Source organism: Eutrigla gurnardus (assembly GCF_963514095.1).
Source record: "Eutrigla gurnardus genome assembly, chromosome: 21".
Lineage (NCBI taxonomy): Eukaryota > Metazoa > Chordata > Actinopteri > Perciformes > Triglidae > Eutrigla > Eutrigla gurnardus.
This window is the reverse complement of record NC_139932.1, coordinates 7,951,483-7,971,724: the sequence shown is the minus strand read 5'-3', so window position 1 is coordinate 7,971,724 and position 20,242 is coordinate 7,951,483. Positions and strand designations below refer to the sequence as shown.

The window sequence follows — 20,242 nt, the reverse complement described above, 5'->3', positions numbered from 1 at the left end:
AGCTGTGATATTTCGCTCGGAAACGCGGTTGGCGATGATGATAATGATATTTTTTTAATACAGATTAGTATTAAAAACTGCACATACAGCATACATGTGTGTGTATGTATATTTATGGCTGATATAGTTGCCAATTATGTTAGTATGGCCATCAAAGGCAGCCAATAAAGATATGATTGTATCTATCAACTTTAAAATGTAACCCCTCAGTATTTGAATTGGTTAAAATACAATAATTACCAATTTTTATTTCCAGTAATAGAATTAATATAAGCCAATATTAACTTTGTTATTGATTTAAGCATGGGGCACAAAAGTCAAGTATTGTTCAGTCTTGATTATTAACAACTCTTGAAATTTGGACTTTGTATAGGTTGCTACGGAAATCTTGAAATACCATCAATAACTTATTTTTCGACGCTATGTTCTTTCTTTTTGAACAACGTAGCTACAACAAGACATCCGTTCCATGAAAAGTGTATATTTCTATATATTGCGTTGCATGGCCGTTGGCTGTTGTCTGTGATGCTGACCACGGTGCTCTGCTTCTCCCTTGCGTTGCTCAGGAGTTCGCGGCGCTGACCAAGGAGCTGAACGCCTGCAGGGAGCAGCTGCTGGAGAAGGAGGAGGAGATCTCCGAGCTCAAGGCCGAGAGGAACAACACCAGGGTGAGAGCACTGACAAACACATCTCTAAAACATTAACTCGACTGATTCCAGGCCACCAATCACTTCCAAAATGGTTTAATCCACCACTGATTCACCATGGCAGCAAAGCCACAATCGTTCTATGCATTTTGACGTTTTCAACCAGAAGTAAAGTTTATGATGATGCTTGCTCCTTCTTTTTTGCATTCCACAACTTTCTCCAACTGGATGTTCATGTGTGCTGCAGAAAGCCTGCTGCACACGGCGATAGACAGCGTCCCGAGAAGGCTTAAGCTATCTGCCGGGGAGGGTTTTAAGGCTGGAGAAGCGCTGAAGCGAACATGCGCACATGTCTGTTTCCAATGCCCGGACATACCTCATTAGCTCCCCACATTTTTGCCTGAACATTTTTGCCTGAACATTTTTGCGCTTACTTCACATGGATGGCTGCTCGACGCCGAAAGCTAAGTCCAAATGGCAGAGATGCCCGGCGGTTGTCCAGGTCAACACTTTTTGGGAGAGGGAAAATAAAAACAACTAAAGACATTAGAGGATCAGCTCCAGCTTGTGGAGCTGTAGGCCTGTATCTTCAATAAAAACATTTCCTTTTCAAGGCAGTAAGCGCACTCTGCTGTTGACAGATAAGACTCAGTTTTCCATCCCCACTGCTGGTTTGAGTGTGGATTTTCAGGCTTGCACTATCAGTCTCCGGGGTGGAGGCTGAAGGCTGAGACAAACACAAAGGGAGGTGAGACGCAGGAGATGGAGACAGACAAAAGTCATTTTCACTTTATTATCACCTTCAATCTTCCAATGGGCAATTACAAAGCAATTTTAATTAAGCTGGGTTTAGTGGCTGGCATGGTTTTACAGTTCTAATTAAATCTTCTGAGGCGTGTGCAGACAGTCAGCGGACTGAGGAGCCGACACACGTGACGACAGGTGTCATGTTTTAGATAAGCATCATGACTAAATAACACGCATGCAGACATGGGACCATGTGAAAATGTCACGTCACAATTATCCTCGTCAAAATAATGATCCAATAATCATCAAAATGTGCTTAAAACTCTTACAATGGAACAAAAAACAACTGGAATCACTTTATATATGGTTGAAAAACATATTTTTAGACAAATTTGAAAAAATTTGTATCATCTTAAATAAGATGATCATATATCTTATCTCCCTGCCTAAATAAATGATAAATTAATTATTTTAAAAAGAGCAAAAATTCACCACAATCAACTTGTTGAGTTTTTATATCCCGATAGGAGATAAAATTCTATATTATCCCGTCCGTACATGCTTGTAATGTAAATCCATCGACTTGAGTAATGCAGGGACACGAGCAGGGAGATAAATATTTAGCGAGCAGAAGGACACTTCCTGATTGATTCAACAGTGGGCGTTTTGTTGAGTGTACAGGAGTGCGTGTGGAGCCACGATGGCTGCTGATCTGACCCAGAGACAGTTAATCAGACAGACGAGACGACAGTAGAGGTCTACACCTTTCTCCTCACTCCTGACTCCCGAGTCCACGCCTGCCAAAAGGATCTGTATTGAGAATGTGTCTGCCTCGTGTTCCAGGAGACATCAAGAGGAGGCAAAACAGTTTGACATGTGTCCCTGTTGTGTTCCCATAGCAACAGAAACAGATCAGATACATGATGTTCTGACTTAATGTTATTGATTAGATTTGTGTCTGGGAGGGTCATTGTGCTTTAGTTTTGCTACTTTATTTAGAACCATAGATGGAGGAGTGTAGTTTGCTGAATGCAGACTTAAAGGACTAGTTCAACTTTTTAGGGGAAAAACACTTACGGTATTTGCTATCTAGCTATGAGTTATATGAGAAATATCTGCACGTATCGGCCACAGTGTTCATGGATATATATATATATATATATATATATATATATATATATATATATATACTGTATATAAGTCTAATCTAACCGACCAATAAATCTGGCTCTAGCTCTCACCCTCATCTTCATCCCTGTAAACTGCATTATCCAGTTCCCTTGCCCTTTTAGTTCACCAGTGATACAAATTGAGAAATTTCCCATCCGGTGGTTGACTACAGAATACATGTAATCCAGCTGCAGCTGGTTGGGCAGCCCTCAGCAAGGGATGCTTAGACAAAGGAAGCCGAGATAAATGAGGTTCTTTTAGGAAGGAGCGGGGAGATCATTGATCGGTATCACAGGGATGTAATATTATTCTCTTGGACAATTTCCGAGAGGGGATGAAGTGTTGAGATCTGCATCACTATGGAACCGCTCCAGTGTCGCCATGACGTGGCATCAGTGAGTAACAAGGGGAAATGAAAGAAGATGATCCCACACGCTGATGTCACAAGTACAAGAAACAGTAATGAACAGTGTTTTATCTTTGCAGCCAAACTGGGATTCTCCCTCCCAGTCACATTCCCGTTGTTTACTCCCAGTTGTTGTTTTTGTTTTGTTTACCTTTAGTCAGTATATTATGAGTTTATACACTGAGAGAAGCACCGATCCTGCTATCTGGTATCATCCATCAGGCTTTCCACCAGCGCATCACAAGGCCAATTATATGTTAGCGAGGGTCCAGTCGGGAAAGAGAGAGTATGAAGTCAGCAGTAACATTGTAGCAGTGCATTGTGGGTACAGTTTATTTATCAACTCCTCAGGACTGTTGACCCCTGTACCAGACCTTTGACCCCTTTGACCAGCTTTATTCTCCCTTAGGTGACAAGCTTCTCCTCTGAGTCTTACTTTGCTTTTCTTAAAAATGTTTAGTGTTTTAATTGTTTAACTGACAGCACAGTTAATTATTAATATCCCGACTGCTCTGTTTGCATCAGGAAAACACAAGGTTGAACGTTAGAATGTAACAGAATCATGTTGTATTTTTTTATTTGTTAGTCAGAAAGTGATATTTTTCTTTCGTTATTGCTAGAACTATAATGGTATTATTAAATACTCACATCTGTACTCGGTGTAAGTACTGAAATGTAAGTACATGTGCTTGTACTTTTGTCTCTAGGTCTAGAGGCAAGGCTGATGAAACTCACATTAATACATTACATACACAATACAATATATTGCTTGAATAAATGAGAAGAGAAACAAGCTGGGAGTTTGTTTCCAGCAAACCTTTTCTCATTTGGATTCTGTCACACTATTCTCACGTTTTAATTACGCCGCTGCGAGGGATATTTAAATGTGTCCCGTGATGATGAATGTAACAGGAACTTCTCCTGCGTGTCTCTTCAGCTGCTGCTGGAGCATCTGGAGTGTCTGGTGTCGAGACACGAGCGGTCACTTCGCATGACGGTGGTCAAGCGGCAGGCTCAGTCTCCGTCGGGAGTCTCCAGCGAAGTCGAGGTCCTCAAAGCGCTCAAGTCCTTGTTCGAACACCATAAAGCTCTAGATGAGAAGGTAAGTCTGGTTGGGAAAATGACATGTTGTTGCCATCCAACTGAACTGGCAACCAATGTTAAGTTGAATTTTCATATTTTAATGAATTCCAAATATGTGTAATCATGTGAAACATCGAGTCAGTGACATATTCTGCCGCTGCAGTGTCATCCGTGTTTTCCTGGAACCATTTGTTGGTTTTAGTCCCAACTAGCGTTTGGTCCTCCTCCTCACAGCCTGCTGATTTATGACCTCGGCCCTCTGTGTGATATCACCGCCGCCCCTGTAATCCATTCATGCTCTCTTCTAAAAGCCATCATTTATAAAACATGTCCCGCATCATGCTGTTCAATGGAATAAAACCTGCCCTGGGAGGGGGGAGGGGGGCATCCTGACTCGGACCCCGGCTAACTTCTAGCCCAGGATCAACCTCCGCTGAGATCTGGAATCCTATTGGACCACAGTAATTGCTCCATCACAAACGCGACTTCCCTAGAAAAAGATGCAGAGACGAGAACACTCTGAGTTCACAGAAGAAGAGAGGAGCGTGGGAGGGGAATATCCTCCCAGCCACTGCTGCTTTAAAAGCAATAAAAGCTTCAAAACGCTGCTTTGAAGCTCCGGCAAAGTGTTATTGTGAGGCTAAGGAGGGGAGAAGAGGACAGCTCCTTCTGCCACAGCAGCGGAGCCTCTTTTCTGCTGCATTAACCCTCGATTGCTTTGACTGGCGTTTAAACAGGGAGTGGATTCATCTGTCGGAGCCTTGGCTGTCAGTCCGTCTCAGTGCAAGACGATGAGGCAGATCATGATACGTGTTTGTGAGTTTGCTTTTTTTCCCACCATTGTTTGCAGGTACGAGAGAGACTACGGGTGTCACTGGAGAGGGTGTCCGCTCTGGAGGAGGAGCTCACAGCAGCCAATCAGGAGGTAAGAGCTGCCGACGCTATAGAGTCCTGCAGGCATGGAGCCGAAAAACAAACAGCATTTTTCCATTTCTGGTTCCCTTGTCTCAGATTTGTGGTTGGATGTCTAATATAAGGTCTGTGATTACAACAAGCTGAAGATATTTTCATGATTTGTTCTACAACAAATAATATGTCAATAAATACTCCACTTGTGAATTTTAAAGCTTTTACATGTCTTAAAATAGAAGGTTGTTAACAAGTGTAAGAATGGATGGATGGAACAAACAAATATTAAGCAAAGTCTTCTCACATATTCCAAGTAGTGGCTCACAGGATGCTTTCATTCTAAAATATAGAGTTTGAAATTCGTTACACTACTTTTGTTTTAGATTTGGGAAAACAGTAATTAGTGATTAGTGCAAGTAATAACACTCAAAGTGAGTACAGCTCACTACAAACATAGAAAAAGAAATGTTACCAAAATATATACTAATAATTCTCTGTTCAAGTGAGAATCAATCAGTCAAAAAATTTGAAAAAAAAGTAAGAATACATGAAAATACATGTATAAGCATACAAGTTGAAAGCAAGCCCAATGGAGGAAAAAATATAAGAGTGAGTGACCTAGATCCTGAATCAGAGTCCGAATCAGAAAAACTTTATTGTCCCCTGCAAAAAGCAGTGGAAATTCATCTCTGACGTGTCCTCTGTACATTTAAACATGCATCTATATTCCAACAGAACAAATGTACAGAAGAATGATGTGCCGCTCGCTTGGCGGATGTAAATCTAACACACGATATGATGTGTCCTGAATTATGCATCAACTCACGCAGGCTTCACTCACCTTCATCTGTACGGGGGAATAACGTGAAATAACAGTGTGCACACGAGTGGCTGAACCACGCCGCTGACACACGAGTGGCCACTTCTGCAGCCTAACTCCTTCCCAGCCGGCCGGCTTCAGGCAGGCTGGAGTGCCAGGACCGCTCTCGCTTTGCAGATGGTAGTGTTCCAGCTGAGTAAAACCCTCAGGCTGGCACTTCACAGCCTGTCAGACATGCCAGTCTGACACTCGGGCCCTAGAATAAAAGTTGGTGAGGAGAGGAGGAGGTGAAGGGAAAGGGGGAGCGCAAAGCAGAAGGGTTGAAAGGTTAGGAGGCATGTGGAGTGGGAGGAAGCCAGGGCAGACAGCCACAGGAGGAAATGCTAATAGAGCAGAGAGAGAACTGGAGGTGGGAAGCAGAGGCAGGTTGTGTGTGGACTCGGTCAAACATACTGTATCTGAAAAGCTGAGGAAACAAGACGTGACAATATGAAAATGATTATCTGAAAAATAGAATAATTGAGATTCACAATGTTTTCTCGGCAATGATATGTGCTTAAAACTCTTAAAATGGCACTAAAACTTACTGGAATCACTTATATATATAAGTGATTATAAATATAATATTTTTATTGTGTCACAGATACGACACATCCTTTTTTTAGTGAACATGCTTTTTTAGTGAAAAACTATCAAATAATCTAAAATAAGATCATAAATCATAAGGTCTCCCATCATAAATAAAGAAAAAATAAATAAATGCATTTTTGTTTCCTGTATTTTTCACTTCTCTACCATGAACTAGACAGCTTTCTCAACTCACTCATGACTATATTCACAACTATCCTGATAATGAAAACTCACCATGATCAACTTATTGTGAGTGTTTTTGCTTCTGGTTCAAATCCTAGATGAGTTAACAGCTAAAAATAAATTATATGACACGCCACCGGCTCCCAAAGCTGTCTCTCATTCTTCTTTTACACCTGTTGGACGAAGTCTGCTTTCTAAAGTCCCCGACAGACATCTCAGTTGGGGACGAAGCACTTTGAGGAATTCTCCCACATCACAGCCAAGGTTACAGTACATCTGAGGGGCCGCCCTCCTGAATGGTTAACACCACACTTGCCAGCGCGGTGGACAGATGAGTGATTGGACCTTGAGGCGGTGGAAGAGGCCGTTAAAGTGGCTCCGCAGGGTAGAAATGTTCACGCTTCGGAGGCTTCAGGGAGGCGAGCGGAGCCGTGAGCCAGCGACCCGGTAATTGATTTGTAATGGAGGTCTTGTAGAGTCCCTTCTCCCCGCGGGGGTTCGGACAACACGGCCATGCCAGATGAAATCAGCGACCTTTGACCTCACGCAGTCACAGGTGTGTATAAGTGGCCATTTGAAATGTGCTGTTATGGGAAAAAAAATGTATTCAAAAAAAGAAAGCAACTCATTTATTAGATAAGATTTGATTTTATTTGAAATATGTGAGAAGAAAACAAAACAAGAATCACCAATAAAATGAACAGTAAACACATACAGCACATTCTAGATAAAATTTTTTTTGAAAATAATAACCTTTAAAAATAATTAACTTGTTGTTCATACACATAAATACTTAATATCCCAAACTACTAAAACCAACAGAGATATTGTCCCTCCATCATCCCTTTCTCTCTCAAAACTATATTTTAATACATTTCATATTTAAAAAGTGAAGTATTTTTTATTTATTTTTGAGTCGAAAAAGCCACGTTTTCTTTCAAGCCCAACCCAGACAATGCTTCATCCTGATTGGTGCCCAGAAGTATGTGACATCACCTTTCCAGCCGATTCAAACCAGTGAGAGGAGCTCAGGCCAAAACGGTGAAGCCAGGAATCTGCTGGCTGGAAACTTTGTGTTGGTGTAAGACCCGAACCAACAAATTGATTGCAATCAAAAATAGCTTGATAACACCGAGGACGCCTCGGGAGCGGTCTAGTCTGAGCATGATGGAAGACTCTGCCAGAGGAAACGCCTTCCTTTTTATTCCGCTCCTTCTAATCCCACGTGGTTCGCATCCTTTTTCAGAGAAATCCCAAGGTATCACAGGCACATTTAAACACACAAGATAAATGCTCTGTCATCTTTGCTCTCAGGACGTGTGTGTTCGTGTGTCTGTGTTTGTGTGTGATTGATTGTGACCCCCAGCTCTCACCTTGACAATATCAATCCAAACTCTCCCTTCGCTCCTCGGTCATGTTACATCAGACGGTCCTCTCCATCCGACACGGAGGTGCGAAGGAATGATAAGGAAAATCACGACGGCGTGCGGTTTTGAAAAAAAAAAGGCTCACCTTGTGCTTTTTGTCCCTCTTCTCCCTCCGTCAGATGTCGGCCTTTGATGAGGGGTAGATCCACATCAAAAAGAAAATAATAGGTGCCGTGTTCATCTAACGTCCATCAGCCTCTTTTGTAATTTGGGAGCTGGAGATGCATCCGCAGCACTCGGCTCATCATCTGCTGTGCCTCTCTGTCAGGGGTCCTCGTCTGATGTGTGATGTCTGAAATTACAGACAATCTCAGAATAATGGCACGGAAACGTACGTCTCCTTCGCCCGCAGAGGAGCATCCCGATATATTTGTCCTCAAAATAGACAACCTTCTAGTTACTGTATTGTCACCTTCAAGCAAACTCTATGAATCCTATAGATTATATTATGATACTAATGACAGACAGCTATCAGCTTTAAAGAGGACCTATTATGCTTTTCTGCTTTCCCCCTTTCCTTTAATGTGTTGTATAGTTTCTGTGCATGTAAGAGTTCTCCAGAGTCTCAAAACCTAAAGTTCCTGCCCAAAGGGAGTTACTTTCCCCCACAGAAACCCAGAACTGCACACATTCATACACATAATATCCACCCGGCTGGTACTTTGGTACGCCCTCAAAAAAAGCCAGTAATTAAATCTTAGTAATTACTTTGGTGAATACAATCTTATCATAATCCATAGAAAATAATATAATCATATAATATCAAATATGTAAAGCTGCAGGGTGGCATTGTTAAAATAAATGATCATATTTGCCCACCTGTCGCTGTATCCTGACAGCAGTGCATGAAAGTCTTGAACGCAGCTGTCAGGCAGAGCTGCTGAACTCGATCAAACTCTCATATTAGGCAAATATCAATCAAGATTCTGTTACTGTATGGCCTGTTTTAAATGTCAAAAATATCTTCCTTCTTTCCTTCCGGGGAGGCAGAATCCTGCAAAAGCCACCAGGAACACTAAGAGGAGGAAGGGGAACCAGATTATTTTTTACCTCAGGATATAGTGACAGTTGAGGCAAATAGACACAATAGACTGTGATTTACCAAGTGATTCAAAGCTGCTCTAAAGTAAGAGGCCGTTTTCTGTGTTGGTTGTTTGCGTTTAATGGTTTGCCTCTAATGACTTCACGTTGTCGGGTTGTGGAAAGTGTTCAGTTTTCTTGGAAGGTGCACCAGGAGGCACCACCAAGTCTCGGGGGCTTGTTTATGAGAGACGAGTAGCAGCCATCGTGAGAGGAGAGATAATCACATGGTATCTGTTGGAGGAAGAACCTAATTACTGTTGTTGTCGGTCACCCCTCTGACAGGATTATGACTTTTGGACGGTTGCTCGAGGTGCTGCAAGGAGACTCGCGGTCCGCAGATCGTGATAATTACAGTAATTGTATCAGCGCTCACATGCTGCCGGGCTTCATGTTCCATAAATTCCTTCAGAGAGATCCTTACTGTAATTTACGAGCGTTGCGTAAGAGGGAAATCACGCTGATGTGCTAATTTCACGATCAGACGTCGACGTTTCAACTTGTCCTGCTCGTGACAAACGGAAGGAAATGCAATAATGCATATGAAAACTGTCTGGTCATGTCTTTGTGTCTCTGAACCTCCAGCGTTAACTGTTTGTATGTGCATGCATGTGTTCTGACATTATCAGCTCTAACCTGTGGGCTCGTTGCCATCCTGCAGATCGTGGCCTTACGGGAACAAAATGCTCACATTCAGAGAAAAGTGGCTTCTGGGGACGGAGGGGAGGACATACTGGAGGGCACCGAGGCTCAGCAGAAGGTCCACGGCAAGGTGAGCCTCCTCCATGATTAAATGTCCTTCTGTTTTCAACCAATGGAAACGCTGCATGGTCCCGAATGAATTTAGCTAAAACGGTGTAAGCGTTCAAGTCCTGATTTCACAGCGGTTTCCTGTTCATTTCATCGTCCTACAAAAACTCCGCTAGGAATATTCAAACAGTGTTTGGGTATACAAACACTAAAATAAAGTATCACAATCTGTCTTTTTTGGTCATTATTATTTCTATTTTATCTTGAATTACTCATAAATAATAATAATAAACATTACAAAACACACAAAATCATAGATCTGCACTATAATCCTCCTGGTGCTTTCATTTCTATTATGTTATTAAATATCTTATTAATGGTTCCATATGTTTAGCTCTGCTGGTGTTTTAAAGGTGACCTGCAGTCAGATGAGAGCTCTCTCTTATGCAGGGAACACGTGGCTGAATACAAATCCTCCTCTGATTGTTCATTTAAAGAGTTGTAACAGCTTCCACGTTTACTAGACAGACAGACTCCGCCCCAAAAAAACAACCTGCTCCAAATCAAAGCAGGCGCTCCCAAACCGTTTTAGCATGCAGACAGCGGCACCTCCACCTTACAGATCAATGGAGATGCTATTACTCAAGCGGTCTGCTGGAGGAAGGGGAGTCGGGGGGGAGTTAAAAGACGAAGGGTGTGTTATGTGGAGGAATGGGCTAATGAGGATCTCGTCTGCCCAGCTTTGTGGAGATAAAAGGAATATGAACGTGTGTTGTTTTTGAAATGTGTGTGTTTGTGTGTGTGTGTGTGTGTTAAAAGGTGAGAGTGGCGGCTGGTTATTCAGTGTGACTGCAGTCACAGGGTCTGACAGATGTGGCAGCGACTGCCATCGGGGGGGAAGACGCTCGCTCGTCTTCTTGGAGGCACAACCCTCTCCAGTTGATTCGCACGTGTCCTTTGGTTGTCATTGATGTGATGGGGGGGGGGGGGGGGGGTGTCAGCGAGAGGGGAGGAAGGAGTCAGAGGGAGGACGGGGGGGAGTCCACTTCTTGATGTGCATATTGACCCATCGAGCTACCAAACCTTTTGCGTAAACCTGGATCCGCCTGATAACCAGACTCACTGACAGATGATGCGTTCTGCTTCACCATCTTTAATTTTCCTTCAGCAAAGACCCAACACTGTATCTCTGACCATCACTTACCATCAGTATTGGTAATTTTTTATGTAAAATGAGCAAAAACATATATGGTCAAATCAATCCCACAGAAATGTAGCAGAAGTATAAAGTAGCAATCAATGTTTTTGTGAATGTGGTCAAAATAATGAATCTACTCAAGAACAACTGTGCAACTATATTTAAAAAAAACAAACAAAAACAAAACATGTGAGTCCAGAAAAAAGTTCCTGATACGCCTGTTAACCCTGAAAAGTTGTAAAATACCAAAATGATTCCTTGTCATTAACTATTATAAATAGAGTGAAAACTGACGTGGACTATTTTCACCTCCGCTGTCTCAGCGTGGCAGGAGAGGACGACATCTGGTCAAATAGAACAAAAAAACTCTTCCAGGTTATAAAAAACAAGTAAGACCATTCAAACTCTCCGTTTTCTGAAACAGGTGTCTTAGCACAATAAAGAGCGCCGCGGCTGCATAATGTATCACTGTGGATCTGACGTTTTACAATAAAATAGAGCGAAATCCTTAAAGTCGGCTCCTTTTGAAAGTCGGTGCCGGGGCGCTGGTATTAAAATTAGCGTCGTGATTTACTGGGTCTTGTTCCCTGCTCGGGTGAATCATTGATCACAGGCAGCAGCCAGAGAGGCCCAATTAGGTTTGTCCTCACAGATGGATGGCCGAGGACGGGCAGCTGGTCCCGGTGCAGCCGAGAGACGGCGAAGAGAGACACCACTTTTCCAGTTAATCTTCACTTTCCACCTGCTTCACAATAATTACATTTGGACATAAAGAGAAAGCTTTGCCGCGTGAAAGCTGCATTCAGCGTTGACAGAAGGGGCGTGTGTTTTTCAGCAGTGGTAATAGAGTTGTTTTCTGATGCGTTATCTATCGCTCCGAGTCGGCATCCCCCCTCATTAATCTGCCAAGCGCAGGAACCCGCGGAGAACTCGGCGACACCTAATCACATTACTAATGCGAGTGTCAAAGCAATTTCTGCGATGGAGTCTGGAGTGATTCTCGGTCGGTGTTTGACGCCATCCTGAAATCAGAGTCGGAGCCTTGAGCTCCTGGACTTGAATTTATTAGAGTGCTAATGTGTGTAACTCTCCGAAGGAGAAATTGCATCTGAAGTGGGTGCAAGACTGATTTCTGGAGACCCACTTCGGTCCACCACAGGACATCAGGGTGAATCAGAAATGTGTTTTTTTTTTTCACCTAGATCATTTTCAATGCTACGGTTTCTATTTTTACTCCATTTTTAAGTCAAATTTCTGTTTCTTGTATTGGATGTTTCCAATTATTAAAAAAAACAAAAAACTAGAGGGAAGTGGTGTTTACAGCCTCGGCCTATACGACACTTAACTAAGATGAGAGACTGTGTTGCTGTTTCCTTTCAAATGCCAGATTCCTCAGCTAACTGCATGTGGGACCGTGAGATAATTTGGTTGCCAGACGGAAGCTAAAGTTGTTGACCCGTCCTCGCTCGTCTCTCCCCCCCCCCCCAGCGTCTGTCCAATGGCTCCCTGGAGTCGGCCCACGAGGCGAGCCAAGTGGTGGAGCTGCAGGACCTGCTGGAGAAGCAGAACTACGAGCTGGCCCAGATGAAGGAGCGCATGTCCTCCCTCTCCTCCCGAGTCTCCGAGGTGGAGCAGGAGCTGGAGACCGCCCGGAAGGACCTCATCAAGTCGGAGGAGATGAACAACAAGTACCAGAGGGACATCAAAGAGGTTACAGCACACACATACACGCACGCACACACACACACACACACACACACACACACAAGGGAAGGGAATAACAGTTGCAAGAGAGACATCAAAGAAGCCTTGCAGAGGCCCAAAAAAGCCCATATTAGCATATATTTTCACACTCCCTTTATGACGATGTATTTCTCAAACACACGCATGCACAATTAAAGGCACACTGCTACTGCAATGTACATTTATTTATTTCTAACACTTTCTATGATGCCTATAATGCATTTAAACATACATATATGTCTTATAGCAGCTTATAGCATTGTGTAATATTTATTATAAACAGATTTTGCAGATTTTTATAAAGCATTTTGGCGATGAGCTTTTCTAACCATAATTATACAGTGCTATAAACAGATTATAAGTATGTTTGTAATGCATCTTGGACATGAGCGTCATAGAAAATGTTATTTATATTTCTTTTTAAAGCATTTATTTACATGTCTTTTTTAAATACTCTCACGTACGCATAAATAGTAATACAGTCCATCCTGGGAGAAAGATCGCTCCTCGGTTGCTCTCTCTGAGCTTTCTTCCATTTTTTTCCCTGTTAAAGTTTTTTTGGGGGAAAAACTTTTTCCATATCATACGTGAGTGTCCAAGGATAGAGATTGTAATGCCCTCTGAGGCAAATTTATGATTTGGGGATTCATTTAATTGAATTGGATGAAACACGTCTGAAAGCGTCACATTACACACAACAGAAAAACAAGTAGCTGTTTCTGCATCTGCCACTGTTTGCTTCATCAACACATTTCCAGCTAGTGTGCCAACATGAAAAGCACCAACCCGGCCAGTAAAATGCCAGTTTCCTGGAGAAACTACAAGAAACTACAATGTTACATTGGTCATTAAGGAGCCCGAGCCAGTTCAGTTTGTGTCTGTGTGAGGTGAATGCCAGCGAGGTGGGCTGGATATGAATATAAGCTGATCTCCTCCTGTAGCCCGCGGCTGGAATTTGCTATCGATTGCTAACGATGCAGGCAGAGGTAGTGATTATGGCCCAGCAAAACATGGCCTTATCAGGCCTTTATTAGCCTGCACTGTCTGCTCAGAGCAGGTTATTCAGCTTAGTCCATTCCAATTAAACGTGGTTTCCAAACCACATGTTCTTGCTTGGGTTTTGTATCTGCAGCGATTCCCCTATGCAGGAGAAATGAACCCTCCAAATGTTGCTGATATTTTCACTGCAGCAGTGTGCGATATGAGGTCACAGCAAAAAATAGGTTTAGCAACGCTTAATCTTTATTTTCTGTTATGCTCTGATTGCTCTGACTATGTGGGTCTGCATGCAGGCCATGTGTCAGAAAGAGGACATGGAGGAACGGATCGTAACGCTGGAGAAACGCTACCTGAGCGCCCAACGGGAGTCCACGTCGGTGCACGACATCAACGACAAACTGGAGAACGAGCTGGCCAATAAGGAGGCGTTCCTCAGACAGGTGTGTATAACACAGGGAGTGTGTGTGAGGCCCAAGTGGCTGATGGGCGATTATGAAGATGCTGTGTTTTCCGGTTTTTGCTTCATTTCTGAGTCGTGGGTTCCGGGTGGCTGCTGAAATGGACCATTCATTTTTAAGCTGGATTCAGAAACGAATTAAACATGCAGCTGGTTGTGTGAGACAGATGCTTCCTGCCAGTTATCAAAAAATAAGAGCTGATCCAAGGAGGTTTGGCAATGAGAAAAAACCTCTTGACATCATGTCAAATAAGGTCAATGGAAATGACTCCCCGGGAAAGGAATCTCAAATGTCTACTTTGAGCAGATGCAGACAGTTGAAAGTTTCTTATGTAATGTGATACAATATGAGAAACAGATAGTATTCTCCTTTTAATGATGCATTGCCGGTTATTAGATAGGATGAGTTCAGGCCTACCAGCTGAGCTCCGGAAGGATGGAAAGATTCCTGCGAGGAAAGCTGCTTCGACACCAAGCAACCTCTTTATGCTAAGCTAAGCTAACTGGCTGCTGGCTGTAGCTGCATATTGACAGTACAAAATAAAACTAAAATTGGTACCAATCTGCTCATCTGATGGCACTCTCTGCAAGAAAATGTCTTCCTTAGCAATTAAATGATGTCATGTAATTCAGAGTCAAGATTCTGCTTGAACTAGTGTTGTCACGATACATGTTGGTACCGGTACCAACATGTGTTTCGGTACTTTTCGATACTTTTCGATACTTTTTCAAATTAAAAATGAACGTAAAAAATGTCATTACTGACTTTATTTTAATAGAAAATCTTAGAACAATAACATATTAATCAGCAAATAAAATAAAATACCACAAAGACAAGCTTTTCTAATGCACACAATTTTAAAAATGTGAAAATATAAATACAATAATATAATATAATATAAATAAACCAGCTCTTTTTTTTTTCTTCCAGAGCTACTTTTGTTAAGACTGAAGGGGGGTGGCGCTTGCTTTTAGCACTGAATGTGGCTTTTTTTCCTGAGTAAATGACCTGTCGTTCCCTGAGTTCAGTGTGCAGGTCTGGGTGCTGGTCCTTTAAGTGTTTGGCTAAGTCGGAGGTGTTTCCGCCGTTAGCCATGCATGTTTTTAAACACCGTTTACACAGTGGTGCATCGGCGTTAACTGCCTCACCTTGCGCATTTGTTTTTAGCTAAAGTACGGCCATATCGCACTTCGCAGAGCTGGTTTGTACACAAGTTGCGGCGTGGTGACGGTTGCAGCAGCCATTCTCCTCTCCGTGCTTCTCTCTCTCTCTCCCTCACTCTCCAACGTCTCTCTCTCCAAGCTTTGCTCCGTTTGTTGCTCCAGTCCACGCTGCTCGCTAACTTGCTAGCTGTTTCCTCCGGCTTGCTTGCTTTTTCTTTTTATCTCCCCTAGCTGCGGCTCGCTCCTCGTCCTCTCATCTGTAGTTACAACGCGGCGCTGCAAGTACCGGTCCCGTCCAAATGCAATATAGTACCGTTTTAAATGCCTCAGTACCCCGGTACCAAATTAGTACCGGTATACCGTGCAACCCTAGCTTGAACCAGTAGCACCACATCAAGTTGACTAGAAGACCAATCTATGAGATGCATGCGTCCAGAAATAACCGTCGGAGCCTTTGGGTTCAAGCCCCTGCTGCCACATACAAACACACACTTCCTCGCCGGCTGTGCAATGAGTTTACTTGTTGTCGTGCCAGAAGCTGAACCCTGTAGTCTGGCTGCTGATGTTTGAAGACGAGTCGTGGGGATGTAGGCTCGGCCATCGGGATGAAGGGATGAGAAGAACTGGCGAGCAAAAAAAAAAAGATGGATGGGAGGGCACCGCAGGATGATATAGCAAACAAAAACACACTGTCATGCTTCCCCGGCATCACCTCCGACACCAGCGGGGGTCGGGTGAAACTATCACCGACACACACACACACACACAACGCAGCCCTGACCACCTAGAGTCTAATTATTGTTTATTGAGCTGCCAGACCCGGTGCTTTTGGGAGCAGAGCATCTGTCGCCGATGGCAACGGCTGCCAAGCCAGCCCCCAAAAAAAGATTCTTTAAAACCGATCAGAGCCGGGAGGAAGGTGGGATCGCAACACACGGAAATACAAGTCACTTTCTTGCGGCGTCACTGAACGCTGGGTTCCATTGCCATCTTTACAATGTATCTGGATGCGTCACCATGGCGATCGCCGGTATCTGCTGAGTAAAAGTTGCCATTGTCACTCTTGGCAAGTGCAGAGCTGCTGCTATTCTGAGTCTGTTGTGATGCTATTTTGAAGAAGGGTAGCGGCACGCTGCCAGAGCCTTCAGTAGCCAGTCCTCCTACTAAAGATATCTGTGGGTCTATTTTCTACCAGGCCATGACGCTCCGCTGACATTACAGGGAAAAGAAGGAACAGATTCACAATCACAGGCTGTTTTATTTATATTAAGTGCCAGAACTGAGGGGGATAAAAAGACACATACTGTGAATTATTCTTAATTTACATCCTCTGCACAGAAAAGCAGCCCTTTATTTATCTCTACTTTCACTGAGTTTATAAATACTTTATACACTTTCATACTCATATATGCTATTATATTATACTTTCATATTTTAGTATGAGGCCTCCCTGCTTTTTGATCTGCTCCAGTTTCATCACAGTTCTGTTCTGTCACGTTTACCTGTTTCAGTAAATTCAGGATGATGTATATTTAGATGACACTTACTCCATCAGTTGATGGTCAGTTGTTTTCCCTCTTTTCAGTCAACAGTACGCAATCAAATCGTGTGCATGACCACCTTCTTGTGTCTTTGATGCGTGCGTACGCAGATGGAGGAGAAGAACAGGCAGCTGCAGGAGAGGCTGGAGCTCGCCGAGCAGAAGCTCCAGCAGACCATGAGGAAGGCCGAGACGCTGCCGGAGGTCGAGGCCGAGCTGGCCCAGAGGATAGCAGCCCTCACCAAGGTAGAAACACACACACACGTGTTAACACACACACCGTTGACACATTCCCACGGATGCCCTGGTCTCTTGGATCTTTTTGACTGTATGTTAGTGTGCTCGTGGTGTCATGAACTCTCAACATGTCCCTCTCCTCTCCCTCGGCCACATAGTCTGACTCCAGCTCCTCTTCCTCCCCTGATGATTATCACTTTGTTATGGAAGCTAAACTCCAAGACATGAACTCCATTCTTAGGAAGGTAGTCCCACAGGGCATCGCAAGCTACTGCCAATTTCCTGTAGAGAGCCGACTTCATTCATTTATCTTATTAGTGTTTTTGTGGCGCGCGTGTTCACTGGGATTCTGCTCTGGCTGTTCGACCACCATGGGACAGCTGCATGGCACTTCTGGCTGGAGCTCATCCTTGGCAGCGCTGGAGGAGCTCTCTTCCTCTCTCATTCTGTCCTTTGGTGGCCTCGTTCTCCATCCTTCTCCTTGTCACTCTTTGTTTCAACCGGCTCCCTCACCTCCTCTTATGCTTCCAAATGTTAGACATCCATCTTTGAGTTTGGGGTAGAGGCTTTGGCTTGTGTCGTCGCCACTGCTTTTTTTTCTTTGTTGCCCTTCAGGCTGCCAAACACCCCGATCATCGTGCCCCCCTTTTTGTCCTGTCTATGCTGTGATCCGTCTGTAGGCGGAGGAGCGTCACGGGAGCATCGAGGAGCGGATGAGGCACTTGGAATGCCAGCTGGAGGAGAAGAACCAGGAGCTGCTACGGGTGAGTCATCACGGAGGCGTCGCGCCAGGCAGCGCGAACCAGGCCGCCACTCCTGCCTGAGGCGAACGCAACTCACAACATGTCTGATATATCGCCACTGGCACGAGACCAAGTCTCACACCCTACGGCGATAGGATGGTTTGTAAAACGGCTCACAAATGAGTCAACGATGTAAGATTGATTTTACATCACATTGGCATCTTCAAAGTCACATTTCATGGAAGCGTCCCAAAATGTAAAAAACATGTATATGACAATATGATTGTAACCTCAAAAAGCTGGTTTTACCTACTTGGAGTCATGCGAAGCAGGATGCACACGTCTAACAAAAAAGATAAAATAAAGAAATCTATCAAAAAATGACAGAAAAACATCTCTCAGACCTGCAACAACTGGTAGACATCTGCAAGTGATTATTTATAGGGGGCACACACAAGTAAACGTAGCTCAGCATGCTTTAAAATAATCATTTTACAGCAAACATAGTGAAGGCGTAATATCAGATATGACATTGAAATACAATATTTCCATTGTGCACTCGTCCCTCCAGGCTCGGCAGAGAGAGAAGATGAACGAAGAGCACAACAAGCGACTGTCGGACACGGTGGACCGACTCCTCACGGAGTCCAACGAGCGTCTTCAGCTCCACCTGAAGGAGAGAATGGCAGCTCTGGAAGAGAAGGTTAAAGATGGCTGCCGTTGTCGATGGAAACCTGTCAGTTCTGTCTGATGAATGTCAGGCTGTCAGGATTTTCTGACCTTTGACCTTTTTTTTTTTTTTATTTCATTGCAGAATTTGTTAATCCAAGACTCGGAAGGTTACAGAAAACAGTACGAGGATTCAATCCATGAAAAAGTAGGTTATGGAAATCGAGAAAATGATGATTACATCTTTTTTTTTCCTGAAGTCTCCTGCATTTTACATGAGGTTGCTTTAATTGAATAATAATACTAATTTAAAGTACTTTTTAATCGAAAAATAATGAGATTGGTTGTTGGCATTATTTTCATTTTTAATAAACCTTGCAGTTGAATATTCATAAGCCACACGGGGAAGGATAATGGGATGAATTTCCCATGCAATATGGAGAGCAGAAGAAAGTGTCAGTGTTAGTTAGTATTCAGCAACATGAAGATAATCAGCCCCACAGTGTTGACATGACTACTGTATGATGATATACTGGGATAATCATTCTTTGTGGTGTTTAATATCATGGACGAGTCCTGCAATAACATCTGGTCCAATTGTTTGGTCCAGACACATCTGGCGGAGGAGATTGACAAACTGAGATCAGAGCTGGACCAATTCAGATTGAGGGCAGGCTCCCTCACAGAACCCACCCTGTCACGGTAGGTTGGCTGTGTGTGTGTGTGTGTGTGTGTGTGTGTGTGTGTGTGTATGTGTACATGTGTGTATTAAGGTTTGACTTATATGACTCTTTTCAGGCCAGTAACATTTTAACACTGAAGCCATATACTGTATGACTTTAAACCACTGGACCCTGAAACTCTCCAATGAAATTTGAACTTATGAAATTGCCTGAGCCCGACCACCCTTAGATACCTTCAAGCTTTTTGTCATTTCATGGCACATATGCAGTTTACAATGACACATTTACAACTCTAAATGCTGTCTTCATCGTTTTTTTCCCCCCTTGAAACAATTCGTCCTAGATTTCTCCATGAGCTTGTTGAAAACACTGTCTCCAGCTTACACATCGTATAACAGGAAATTTGTAAAAGGGATCTTAAATATATATACATAGTGTGTAGACAGTCTATAAGAAGTCGATGTAGTCATCGTGACATCATCCATCCTGCATTGTGGACTGCAGTTTTGAAGCCTTGAGAACGGCATCTTGGCTGTTGCCATCCTGGATAACTCTGTGGTAGCGCCCAATCAATCATAAGGTAGCCCCGCCATACAGCTTCCCCTGCTTTATCATCTATATGACTCTAAATGGATCATAATTTACTAAATACTCATGCTGTATTGGAGAAGATTTGAAATTCCATGAGACCATAAACTGATGTTTACAATGTTTACTGAGATAATAAATCAAGTGAGAAGTAGGCTTCTCATAGGCTTTTATACAGTTTGACTTATTTTTGCAACCAGAGGAGTCGCCTCCTGCTGACCATTAGAAAGAAGGCACTTCTTGCGTTGGCTTCACTTTCCAGAACCGAATGTTGCCACCCAGTTGATATACTGAGGCTAAAGCTACGTGTCAGCATGCCCATGCTCATCTGTACAGAGAAAATAAATGAGTTTTAGCCAGTTTGGTGCT

The 20,242-nt window shown here is 43.3% G+C and overlaps 1 protein-coding gene across 4 annotated transcripts in view; it reads left to right on the top strand.

Annotated features, from left to right (window-relative positions):
* ppfia2 (PTPRF interacting protein alpha 2) overlaps nucleotides 1–20,242 on the top strand; it is a 139,171-nt gene that overhangs the window by 96,024 nt on the left and 22,905 nt on the right. For 3 of the 4 annotated variants that reach the window (XM_084038233.1, XM_084038231.1, XM_084038232.1), the window contains exons 3-13: nucleotides 567–668; nucleotides 3,908–4,072; nucleotides 4,904–4,978; nucleotides 9,764–9,874; nucleotides 12,539–12,760; nucleotides 14,086–14,232; nucleotides 17,065–17,199; nucleotides 17,871–17,954; nucleotides 18,505–18,636; nucleotides 18,748–18,810; nucleotides 19,213–19,304. In XM_084038233.1, coding sequence (XP_083894359.1) covers nucleotides 567–668; nucleotides 3,908–4,072; nucleotides 4,904–4,978; nucleotides 9,764–9,874; nucleotides 12,539–12,760; nucleotides 14,086–14,232; nucleotides 17,065–17,199; nucleotides 17,871–17,954; nucleotides 18,505–18,636; nucleotides 18,748–18,810; nucleotides 19,213–19,304 — 1,328 coding nt within the window. Of the gene's footprint in view, nucleotides 1–566; nucleotides 669–3,907; nucleotides 4,073–4,903; nucleotides 4,979–9,763; nucleotides 9,875–12,538; nucleotides 12,761–14,085; nucleotides 14,233–17,064; nucleotides 17,200–17,348; nucleotides 17,436–17,870; nucleotides 17,955–18,504; nucleotides 18,637–18,747; nucleotides 18,811–19,212; nucleotides 19,305–20,242 lie in introns of all 4 variants that reach the window. The other variant, XM_084038230.1, reaches the window with a different exon arrangement.